Below are 12,594 nucleotides of genomic sequence, written 5' to 3'. Positions count from 1 at the left end.
CACATGTCCTGCTGCCTCTAATGATCGATGCACTTGTGTCCCCAGGAACCGCTACCCCTGTACACTCTTTAGAACTGTTCAACAACGTCTATATTGCCTCTCCCTGTCACTTCTGCCAAAATGCATCAACTCACACTTCTCCATATTAAATTCCATCTGCCACTTGTCTACTCAGCCTATTAGTCTATATATGTCATGTTGCAGGCAATTCGTATCATCCTTACTGTGTGCCACTCCTGCAAGTTTAGCATCATATCCATAAGACATGAAACAAAATCAAAACTGTGTACATCAAAACTTTATTCTTTTTTTGCTATTTTAAAATGGACTTTTGTTGAACCAAAAGATGGCGGCTGCACGTCATATGACACAAGATTGGCCATCTGTTCTGGAAGCTTCCAACAGGGATTACAAGAACAAAAGAGTTTCACTCTCATTTTTGTGGAATCTCACAACCATTGTAAAGCCATATTATAATCACAAAACTAGATGGCTAACAGACAAATTGGCTCTCAAGCAGAGGCAATAACAAAGACAGAGACATTGAAACTTGATATACTTGAAGAGGTGTTAACAGCCATCATTTCACGTTTAAGGGAAACAATGGATTTTGGCCAGAGGCACAGAAACTGCTTATGAAGCCGCAATTAACTCATTAATGGGCCACATGTCATGACCCCATGCTTCTAGCCTCTTGGACAGTTTTAATATTACATTTCTAGCCTCCCAGATCAGTCTGCTGACTACTTCCAACCTGAAAAGAAAAGCAAGACTCCCAGCTGACCAAGCAGCCGGCCATTATCTCTCAACTCCTCGAGACTGTTTCATTTTAAAAGCATCCAAGCCATCGCCTGCTAAGCGATCTAGGTACAGAAACCTCATCGTGCTACATCCTCATTCGTTTTAAAGGACTTTTGTGTTGCTATCTCCAACCAGGAACCCATCGGAACTAAACTCTGCCACGAAGGAAACTCCCTCTGGACTTTGACTTTCAGGACTCTGGGAATCATGTGAACTAATATTCATTTGTGTGGTTCCTTTACTGTTGTTAACCATAGTTGCAAAATCTGGGTGGAATTTTAAGGCTCCATCGCGGCGGGAGTGGGGCTATAAAATGCATCGAGTTGTTCAAAAGCCTAGTGAGCATAAAATCCCACTCCTTTCTAGCCCCCTTACTGAACATGTGTAAGTGTCTGTGAGGTTGTGAACATCTCCCCAAACCACCCTCCCACTCCTGCACACCCACCCCCCCCACCCCTCCCCCGCCAGGTTTGAATGTGAAATAAACTAACCTTCTGAGTTAATCATAAAGACAGTTTGCTGCGTATTACTTCTAAAATTGGACAACACAAACTGAGAGTTTGGAGAAACACCACAGCCTACTTTAAACAATTCAAAAGCACCTCTGCTTACAGACGGACGGTAAGAAGATAAAGAAGTTCAGTTTGCCTTTCTCTCCTGTCCGTAACAATGGTATTATCGGCAAATTTTGAAATTCTACTGTCTTCCAAGGTCAAGTCAATTGTATATGGCAAAAAAGCAAAGGTCTGAGCACTGACCCTTGGGGAATATCGTTGCCTACCATCAGTCTGAAAAAAACATTCACCACGAAACGCTGTTTTCTGACCTTAAGTCAATTTTTCTTGGCATAGTTTTCTGGAGCAAAGTGTCCAGGTATTTCTCCCCCTCCCTTATGTCGCACAGCGTCTGCAATTCAGCTTCCAGATCAATAATCCTGATCCGGAATTCTTCTAGCTGCTTACACTTTCTGCGAACATTGTCTTGGTGTCCAAAGTTTCACACATTCCACAGCTGCAATGTAACACCTGTCCTCCCATTATTATTTGTTATTTAGTTAATTTAGTTTAATTTCTTTTTTAATTAACTTGGAATAATTCCTATGTATGCTACAATTTACTGTGCTTATTGAATGTTAATACCACTGACAACTAAAAGTTCCACGTTTCTTAACTATTAGAATTTTTAAGTTTTAGTTATTTTTATTTATAGATCTACCTTAACTCCTATGTCCAAAGATGCCTATTAACACACTGTCCCTAACAGTAAGCACTAAGGACAGGCCTAACCACTCACCAGATACTTACCAGATACTCATCAAACAGCTGGCTTCTTCCCATGTAGTAGAGCAAGAACCAATCATACAGGGTGAAAAAGTTGGAAAAAAAAGCAAAGGAGCACCCCCTCTCTTAGTGAACTTGCTCAACTCACTGGACTTCCAGCACTCAGTTGAGGTCGCATTGAAATGTCTGAATTTATATGTTCTGAAACTAAAGGTATGCCTGAAGCTGACTGTGATCATGGTTGATGAGAAGAAAGAGCAGGTTTTCAAGATGGGCGCCAAGCAAGTGCAGAAGAAGCTGCCCACGATGGGCGGCAAGAAGAGGAAAAGATCCAGGAAAGAAAGTTACTCCATTTACATCTACAAAGTGATGAAACAGGTTCACCTCGACACTGGCATCTCCTCCAAGACCATGAGCATCATGAACTCGTTGACGAACGATATTTTCGAGCGCATCGCAGGTGAGGCTTCCTGCCTGGCCCATTACAACAAACGCAGCACCATCAGCTCCCGGAAGATCCAGACCGCCGTGCGCCTGCTGCTGCCTGGGGAACTGCCCAAGCATGCTGTGTCGGAAGGGACAAAGATGGTGACCAAGTACGCCAGCTCCAAGTAAAACTCCGCAATGGACTGAAAAACACCTGAGCCCAGGTACAGAAAAAACAGTTCTAGCTAGCTTTCTTAATTAACTACCTACAGCTGCTCCCCAATGGATAGCTTCTATCTCCCCTGGATGAGATTTAGAATTAAACAGTACTTGCAGTTAAACGTTAGATGTAAACAACATTAGATTTTCAGAAAAAGGTTTAAGAGAGCATCAACTCACCAAGCTCCCAGCACTCCATTGAGGTCGCACTTCAGTGCTAGGTCGCACTGATGGAGCAGCCTCAGCCTTTGCCATAGACTAATGAATGCAAGTGTCTTGCAATTGGTATAAATGAGAACAAAGACTGCAGGGACAATGGGTAAATGGACCCTGACACCATGGCAGAAGAGGCCATTCAAGTTTGGGGAGCAAAACAGAATGTTGTAGCGGTAAGGGATAGATACTGTTCTCTGCAGCCGTGACAGGAAATCCTGAAGCCATTGTTGGCTGCCTGGGTTAAGGACATCTCCTCATGGATGGAGAAGAACTTGGAGAAGGAGGGGTAGGATTTAGTTGTAGTAATCCACATCGGAACCAAAGATACAGGTAGAACTTGGAATGAGATTCTACTGTGGGAATTTGAGTTAAGGTGCAAATTAAAAAGCCGAACCTCCAAGGCAAAACCTCTGGATTTCCACCTGAGCCATACATAAATGGTATAGGCACAAAGAAACTAGAGGTTTAAATTAATGGCTGAAGGAGTGATGTGAGATGCAAGGGTTTCAATTCATGGAGCATCAGCATTGGTACTGAGGAAAGAGGGAGCTCGGGACGGACTCCATTTGAAGTGGACTGACTCCACTACCCTTGTGAGTTAAATAACCAGGGCACTAGATAGGAGCTTCAAATTAATAAGGGAGAGGGAGGGGGCAGGTGAAGGCTTGGACCTGAGCTATTTGCAATCTATATCAATAACTTAGATGATGGATGGAATGTAATGTATCCAAGTTTGCCGACAATACAAAGTTAGGTAGGAAAGTAAATGGCGAGAAAACATAGAGACTGCAAAGGTGGACGAGAACAGGGCAGATGGAATACTTGGGGTATTGTGAAAAATAGAAAAGCAGATTTTTTTTTAAGTGTGAGAGGCTAGGAAATGTTGCTATTCAGGGGGACCTGGGTGCCCTTGTGCATAAATCACAGAAAGTTAACATGAGGGTGCAGCAAGCAATTAGGAAGGCAAATGCTTTGTTCATCTTTATTATGAAGGGACTGAAGTATAAAAATAAAGAAGTCTTACTACAGTCATGCAAATCTTATGGAGATCACACCTGGAGAACTGTTTGTAGTTTTCGTCTCCTCACCTGAGGAAGGACATACTTGCCATAAAGGAAGTACAAGGAAGATCAACTAGACTGATTCCTAGAAGGAAAGGATTACCTTTTGACTAGAGTTTGAGTTGACAAGGCATATATCCCTCAGAATTTAGAAGAATTAAAGGTACTCTCATTGAAACATATACAATTCTTAAAGTTGCTTCACAGGATAGAAGCTGAAAGGATGTTTTCCCTTGCTGGGGAGTCTAGAACTATGGGTTGCAGTCTTAGAATAAGGGATTGGTCACTGAGATGAGGGGAAATTTCTTCATACAAAGGGTTGTGAATCTTTGGAATACTCTACCCCAGAGAGCTGTTGATGTTCAGTCACCGAGTATATTCAGGACAGAGATTACTAGATTTTGGGTTATTAAGAGGATTTTTAAAAATATTCTTTCATGGGGTGCGGACATCACTGGCTAGGCCAGCATTTATTGCCCATCCCTAATTGCCCTGAACTGCTGCAGGCCATGTGGCTTGGTGCATCCACAGTGCTGTTAGAAGGAAGTTCTAGGATTTTGCCCCAGCGACAGTGGAGGAACAACAATATAGTTCCAAATCACGGTGGTGTGTGGCTTGGAGCAGAGCTTACAGGTGGTGGTATTCCCATGCATCTGCTGTCCTTGTCCTTTGAGGTGGTAGATGTTGCAGGTTTCCCGAAGATGCTGTCAAAGAAGCCTTGCTGAGTCCTGGCAGTCTGAATGACCACAGCTGCAGGAAGTGCCACCGGTTTGACCAGCTTCAGCGCCGGGTTTCGGAGCTTGAGCATCGGCTGGAGGCACAGCGGTGCATCCGCGAGGCTGAGAGTTATGTGATTGGCCCTTTTTAGAAGTAGTCACCCCACAGCTTAAGAAAGTGCAGTCTGAGAAGGAATGGGCGACTACCAATCAGAAGAAGGGAGGCAAGCAGGTAGTCAGGAAAGCCCAAGAGCGTATCTCACTCAAAAACAGCTTTTCTGTGTTGCAAAATGGTGAGTGTGACGGTTCCTCTGGGGAGTGCAGCCAGAGCCCAACTGCACAAGGGGGGAGGAGAAAGAGAGGAAGAGCAATAGTGGTAGGAGACTCAATAGTGAGGGGTACAGACAGGTGTTTCTGTGCCTGCAGGCGTGACTCCAGGATGGTGTGTTGCCTTCCTGGGGCCTGGGTCAAGGATGTCACTGAGCGGCTGCAGGGCATTCTGAAGGGGGAGGGCGAACGGTCGGAGATCGTGGTTCACATTGGTACCAACAACATAGGTAGAAAGAGGGATGAGGTCCTGCAATAAGAGTTTAGGGAGCAAGATAGCAGATTGAAAAGCAGGACCTCAAAGGTTGTAATCTCTATATTACTCCTTGTGCCACGTGCTAGTGAGTATAGGAATAGGCGGATAGAGCGGATGAATGCATGGCTGAAGAGTTGGTGCAGGAGGGAGAGCTTTAGATTCCTGGATCACTGGGTCCATTTCTGGGGAAGGTGGGACCTGTACAAGTCCGATGGGTTGCACCTGAACTGGAATGGGACCAACATCCTTGCAGGGAGGTTTTGCTAGTGCCGTTGTTAGGGGGTTTAAAGTAATTTGGCAGGGGGGTGGGATACGGAGTGGATGGTATAGTAGGGGGTGATGCACAGACAAGTATAGAAGAAAAAACAAATCAGTCTGGAAGGCAGAGCGTATATAGTCGTTAAGGCACAAGGGAGCATGGCAAGGCTGGGTGGCATTTATTTTAATACAAGAAGTTTTGCGAGTAAGGCAGATAACACATGGGCATATGATATTGCTATCACGGAGATATAGTTGAGGGAGGGGCAGGAGTGGCAGCTTAATATTCTGGGATATAGAATCTTCAGGCGAGACGGGGGGTGTAAAAGAGGAGGCGGGTGTTTCAATATTGATCAAGGAGTCAATTACTGCAATAAGGAGGGATGATATCTTAGAAGGTTCCTCAAATGGAAAAAGACAAAGATGGACAGGAAATAAAGGTTCTGAATTGGAAAAGGCCGATTTTAATGTGATAAAACAGGGTCTGGCCAAAGTGGACTGGGAGCAGCTACTTGCAGGAAAATCTACATCAGACCAGTGGGAATCATTCAAAAAGGAAATAATGAGATCACAGGGCCAACATGTTCCTGTAAAGGTGAAGGGTGGGACCAACAAGTCCAGAGAACGCTGGATGTCGAGGAATGTAAAGGATTGGATAAAGAAAAAATGGGAAGTTTATGGTAGATACCAAGGGCTCAAAACAGCGGAAGCCCTAGAGGAATATAGAAATTGCAGGGGGTTACTTTAAAAAGAAATCAGAAAAGCAAAGAGGGGGCATGAAAAAACACTGGTGGGTAAAATAAAGGAAAATTCAAAGGCATCTTATAAGTATATCAGAGGCAAGAGGATAACCAGGGGAATAGCAGGGCTCATTAGGGACAAAACTGGCAATCTGTGTGAGGAGCTGGAAGATGTAGGTGAGGTTTTAAATAAGTACTTTGAGTCTGTATTCACTATAGAGAAGGGCGATGTGTTTGCAGAGATCCAGGGATGGGGACTGTGATATACTTGAACAAATTAGCATTGAGAGGGAAGAGGTATTAGCAGTTTTTGCAGACTTAAAAGTGGTTAAATCCCCAGACGAGATGTATCACAGGCTGCTGTGAGAAGTAAGGGAGGAGATTGCAGGGGCCCTGATGTTAATTTTCAAATCCTCTCTGGCCACAGGAGAGATGTCAGAGGACTGGAGGACAGCTAATGTGATACCGTTATTCAAGAAGGATGGTAAGGATAAACCAGGGAACTATAGGCCAGTGAGTCTAACATCAATGGTAGAGAAACTTTTGGGAAAAATTCTGAGGGACAGAATTAAGCTCCACTTGGAGGGGCAAAGATTAATCAAGGATAGTCAGCATGGCTTTGTCAGGGGGAGATCATGTCTAACAAATTTGATTGAATTTTTTGAGGAGGTGACTAGGTGTGTAGATGACGGTAGTGCAGTTGATGTAGTCTACATGGACTTCACTAAGGCTTTTGACAAGGTCTCGCATGGGAGACTGATCAAAAAGATAAGAGCCCATGGGATCCAGGACAATTTGGAAAACTGGATCCAATATTGGCTTCGTGGCAGGAGGCAGAGGGTGATGGTCAAAGGTTGTTTTTGTGACTGGAAGCCTGTGTCCAGTGGCATACTGCAGGGTACGAAGCTGGGTCCCTTGCTGTTTTTAATTTACATTAATGATCTAAACATGAATGTAGGAGGTATGATCAGTAAGTTCGCAGATGACACGAAAATTGGTAGTGTAGTGAACAGCGAGGAGGAAAGCCTTGGACTGCAGGACGATAAAGACGGGCTGGTCAGATGGCCAGAACAGTGGCAAATGGAATTTAATCCTGAAAAGTGTAAGGTGATGTATTTTGAGAGGACTAATAAGGCAAGGATGTATATGATGAATGGTAGGACTCTAGGAAGTACAGAGGGTTAGAGGGACCTTGGTGCGCATATCAATAGATCCTTGAAGGCAGCAGGACAGGTAGATAAGATGGTTAATAAGGCATATGGGATTCTTGCCATTATTAGTCGAGGCATTGAATACAAGAGCAGGGAGGTTATGATGGAGCTGTATAAAATGTTAGGCCACATTTGGAGTACTGTGTGCAGTTCTGGTCATCACACTACAAGGACGTGATTGCATGAGAGAGGGTGCAGAGGAAATTCACCAGGATGTTGCCTGGGCTGGAGTGTTTCAGCTATGAGGGGAGACTAGATGGGCTGGGGTTGTTTTCCTTAGAGCAATAAAGGATGAGGGGGGACCTGATTGAGGTGTACAAAATTACGGGGGGCATAGATAGGGTAGATAGGAAGAAACTTTTCCGCTTAGTAGAGGGGTCAATAACCAGGGGGCGTAGATGTAAGGTAAGGGGCAGAAGGTTTAGAGGGGATTTGAGGAAAGATTTTTTCACCCAAAGGGTGGGGGCGTATCTGCAACTCACTGCCTGAAAGGGTGGTAGAGACGGGAACCCTCACAACATTTAAGAAGTATTTAGCCGAACGCTTGAAATGCCATAGCATAAAAGGCTATGGACCAGGTGCCGGAAAATTGGATTAGAGTAGATAGGAGCTTGATGACCAATGCGGACACAATGGATTGAAGGGCCTCTTTCTGTGTGTAAAATTCTATGACGCTAGTTGCTGCAGTGCATCTTGTAGATGGTACACACTGTTACCACTGCACATTGGTGCCGGAAGGAGTGAATATTTAAGGTGGTGGATGGGATGCCAATCAAGCAGGCTGCTTTGTCATAGATGGTGTCAAAGCATTTTGAGTGTTGTTGGAGTTGAACTCATCCAGGCAAGTGGAGAGAATTCCATCACACTCCTGATTTGTGCCTTGTAGATAGCCGATAGGCTTTGGCAAGTCAGGAGGTGAGTTACCACAGAATTCCCAGCCTTTGACCCGCTCTTGTAGCCACAGTATTCATATGGCTGGTCCAGTTCAGTTTCTGTTCGATGGTAACCCACAGGATGTTCATAGTAGGGGATTCAGCGATGGTGATGCCATTGAATGTCAAGGGGAGATGGTTAGGTTCTCACTTGTTGGAGATGGTCATTGCCTGGCACTTTTTGTGACACAAATGTTGCTTGCCACTTATCAGTCAAAGCCTGGATATTGTCCAGGTCTTGCTGCATTTGGACATGGACTGCTTCAGTATCTGAGGAGTTGCAAATGGTGCTGAACATTGTGCAATCATCAGCGAACATCCCCACTTCTGACCTTATGATAGAGGGAAGGTTAATGATGAAGTAGCTGGAGATGGTTGGGCCTACGATACTACCCTGAGGGACTCCAGCAGCGATGTACCGGGATTAAGATGATTATTAGGAAGATTAAGGGTTTTGGAATAATGGGGAAATGTGGAATTGAGGTAATGATCGACATGATCTCATTGAATGGCGGAGTAGAGTTCTAAGGGCTGAATAGCCTACTACTACTCCTATTTCATACATTCCTAGGTTCATTACTGAGATGTGGTTGGGAATAAAATATCCCAGGATATGCCACTTATAGAAAAGATAGTCAAAATGGAAAAGGAGCCGGTGTAGTCCTGATAATAAAGAATGTGATAAAGGCAGTAAGGAGAAAGAATATTAGCCAAAAAAATCTGGATGTAGAATTATAATGGGTGGATCTAAAAATAACAAAGCACAAAGAAAATGGTGTGAATAGGTTATAGGCACTTAACATTAATGATGGAATCAGACAGGGTATAAATCAGGAATTTAGAGGAGCATATCACAAGGGTAATGAAGTAATTCCAGGAACTTAAGCCTTCCTATAAACTGGGTAAACCAAAGTGGCAAAAGTAGTTTTGTAAGATGAGTTGATGCAATGCATTTGCAACAGTTTCCTAGAACAATATCTCGAGGAACCAACTAGGGAACAGGTGAATTTAGACCTAGTATTATGGAATGAGACGGGGAAATTAGTAATCTTAATCGCAAATGATTCACTGGGGAATGACAGAATTCCATGGGCAGAATATTAAGCTTTGTGTGCGGGCACACGCCTGACACGCCTGAGCCTGAAATAAAACACGTTGACGGCGGCCAAATGTGCCGATGTCAGTGCACACTCTCACGATAGTTAGGTTAGTGGGAAGCGCACCTGCCGACAATTAAAAGGCCTATTAAGACCATTAAGTAAACAATTGTCCTGAATTTTTCACTTCCCGTTCAACCTAATCCACGGGCGGGATGAAGTTTCCTAAAGCAAATAAAAATAGAATAAGAAATTTAACACTTGAATTAAAAACATGTCCCCTCATGCGGGAACATGTTTTATGACATTTTTATTCTCTTTATTTGTTTTTAAAAAGCACTTCATCTCCGAGGCAGCTCCGTACCTCAGGGATATTATTCAGTGCCCTCTCGGGTGCATGCACAAAGTTCACACTAGGCTCACTCGCCCTCCTCCCCCTGCCCACAAAGGCAGCGCTGAGCGTCGCCGTTCACATTCTATGCTGGGCGGGCCTTAATTGGCCCGCCTGCGTAAAATCACGCTGCAGTGCCGATCGCAGGCGGCGGTCAGCTTCCTGACCATCCCCACCGAGCACCCCCACCAAGGGCAAAATCCTGTGCCAAATGAAGTTGGAAAGTGTCATTGTTAAGTCCAAACTAGGGTCTTAAACTTAAAGTCACTTATAAAAGCATTGCCGGGGGTAGATTGGAAGTTAAGATTAAAATATCTGACAGAAGATAAGCAACAGCAATCATTTAACAAAATTATCCACAATTCTCAAGAGTACAATCATTCTCTTGAGGAATAAAAACTCCATTGGAAAAGTGGTGCAGCCATGGCTAACTGGTGCAATTAAGTATTAGATTAATAGAAAAGGCTAACAAGTTGCAAGAAAAGTAGTTAGCTTGAGGATTGAGAAGGCTTTAAAAGTGCTTAAATTGCCTTGCATAATTAGATTTTGATAACGACTTAGCTTGAATCCTGTTTATCTTGTCCAGGTGCGCTCCAGGGTTTTACCACCCTATTTGTTTCCACTTAAGCCAGCAAAATTCCAGCTTCCTTCAGAGTGGTACATCAGCAGTGCAATACTGTGGAGTCCATCAATAATGGCTTCATGTGGGACTGCCTTCGGTCCAACTTTAACTGCAAGTTCCCGAATCCTCGAACATTACTGCAGCAACTGTCATTAAACTGTTACTGGAAACAGTTGGAGCCATGGCCTTAACCATAAACAAATTAACCGCAGTAACACGAGGAAAAAGCATTTTGTTTTATGGTGGACAGTATCAGCATTATCCCAAGTCTGTACATCCATATTGAAAGTTACACGCGCATACAGAGAAAACATTCTAGATAAAACAACTTAATCCCTTTGTGCTTGCAGACATAATCGCTTCATCCAAATTAAAATTAAAGTATAAATATAGTGCTTTAATTACTTATTAAAAACTCATCAGTTGGTGGCTGACCTCTACATTAAACTACATTTCCAGGCTCAATGCAAAAAGTGCTTCACAACTTGCCCTCATCTCCAAATAGCTTGCTCTGTGATCAAAAGCAATGAGCCGAGAGCGTGGTGTGTCACGTGAACGAAGATGAGGATGGCACAGTCAGTCAGCTGGCAAGCCATATTGTGAGATTTATTTATTTAAAAATATAATAATCTTTACAAATTTCACATCGAGGGATTTTCTCCTCTCAGGTAACTGATAAGAAATTACTGGAAACCATATTTTGCAGCCTACATGATCACAAATGGCTTGGCCCAAAACTTAATCCTATTTCTCTGCATTTAATTTGTGCTGTTTTAGTAGAGCAGATTGTCGCTGCATGCTGGTGGCACTCTCACTGGTAGGTCTCCGCGGCAGGCAGGCATTGAACTAGTCCTCACTGGATGGATGTTTTTTTTCCCCCTTTGTAGTTACCTGAATGGCCTCGGGCAAGGCTCAGCAAGAAAGCAGCAAAAGCTTTTGCAAGATGTATGGCTGGAATCTGAGGAAATATGTCATTTGGAGTGATTACGTGCTGACTGAATCCAGCTAAACACTTGCTCAATTTCATCAATCCTGACTAAAACAAACCCTGAAGTTTGTTTGGAACAATTCCACTGGCAGCTGGACACTTTCTCAGAGGGGAAAGGGAAGGGATGAGTTTCCCTCACCTACTCATGCCCACCCACCAATCAAAAGAACAGAACTGCTGACTCCCATCTTTCAATTAGATGTAGCCTTAGGAACAGTAGCAAGAGCGGAGTTACAGGAAATAGGAGAGGCTTGGAGGGGAAAATGGTAGTCCAGTAGGTCTTCTGTCCCAGTTTAAAGTGTAAATCACCTGAACGTAGCTAGCAACTCTACCTAATACCATTCAAGAAATAAATGGTAATCAGAACAGCCATTCTTGAAGATTCCTTTCCCATACATTGCTCTGCAGAAATTTCCCAGAGGGCTGAAGTGAAGCCGTTAAGTTCAAACTCTTCAGAATCTGCCTCTCTCGTCTCTTTTGGAGGGCCGAGACCTGAAGGGCCCCGGTCCACTTTTGGGGTCCTGCTGTGTGGCAGTGGCACCCTCCTCAGCCTGTGGAGCTGGAGCTGCTGAGGTCGCAGGAAGAGGGGATTTGGATGGGCCGGACACTCCCAGAGTCACCTGGATGGATGGCCCCAGGGGGAGCACCTGCTAATCCTCCTCCCTATGGGTGTCCGAGGGCCCGTGGTGACTCCTTGAGAAGAAGGGGTAGCTGGACTGAGATCGAGCTGCCCCGCGCCCCTCTCGCGTACACACTGTTGGAAGCTAGCTATGGCGTCAGTGATGGAATTAAGCCCACGCAGCAGCACAGGAGCAACGTCCTGGACCAAGATCTCCATGGTGACTGCCATCCTACCAGTGTTGACCTCAGTGCATTGGCATGTCGGCGCTATCACCTCAGCCTGAAGGCAGACAAACTCCTCCATCGTGCCTTGCAATCTGAGGAGTGCAGTGGACATCCCTTCCTGATGTTCCTGAGCTTGCCTTTGCAGCTCCAGCAACTGTGACATGAACAAGTCCAGAGGCTCATCATCTGACTCGGAGTCAGCAAATT

At 44.4% G+C, this 12,594-nt stretch overlaps 2 protein-coding genes across 7 annotated transcripts in view; one reads left to right on the top strand and one right to left on the bottom strand.

Moving 5' to 3' along the window:
• LOC144679077 (catenin delta-2-like) overlaps positions 1-12,594 on the bottom strand; it is a 1,449,546-nt gene that overhangs the window by 1,227,831 nt on the left and 209,121 nt on the right. The window lies entirely within an intron of this gene.
• Positions 2,319-2,696, top strand: LOC144673670 (histone H2B-like). Its single transcript, XM_078535399.1, has one exon. The coding sequence runs from the start codon at positions 2,319-2,321 to the stop codon at positions 2,694-2,696; it is 378 nt and encodes a 125-aa protein (XP_078391525.1).

The sequence above is a fragment of the Cetorhinus maximus genome, chromosome 3 (genome assembly GCF_964194155.1).
Source record: "Cetorhinus maximus chromosome 3, sCetMax3.hap1.1, whole genome shotgun sequence".
NCBI lineage: Eukaryota > Metazoa > Chordata > Chondrichthyes > Lamniformes > Cetorhinidae > Cetorhinus > Cetorhinus maximus.
This window is presented reverse-complemented; position numbering and strand designations above follow the sequence as displayed.

Bases quoted from the DNA above. Each gene is read 5' to 3' on its own strand.
- LOC144673670 (XM_078535399.1), top strand. From the start codon at position 2,319: ATGGTTGATGAGAAGAAAGAGCAGGTTTTCAAGATGGGCGCCAAGCAA.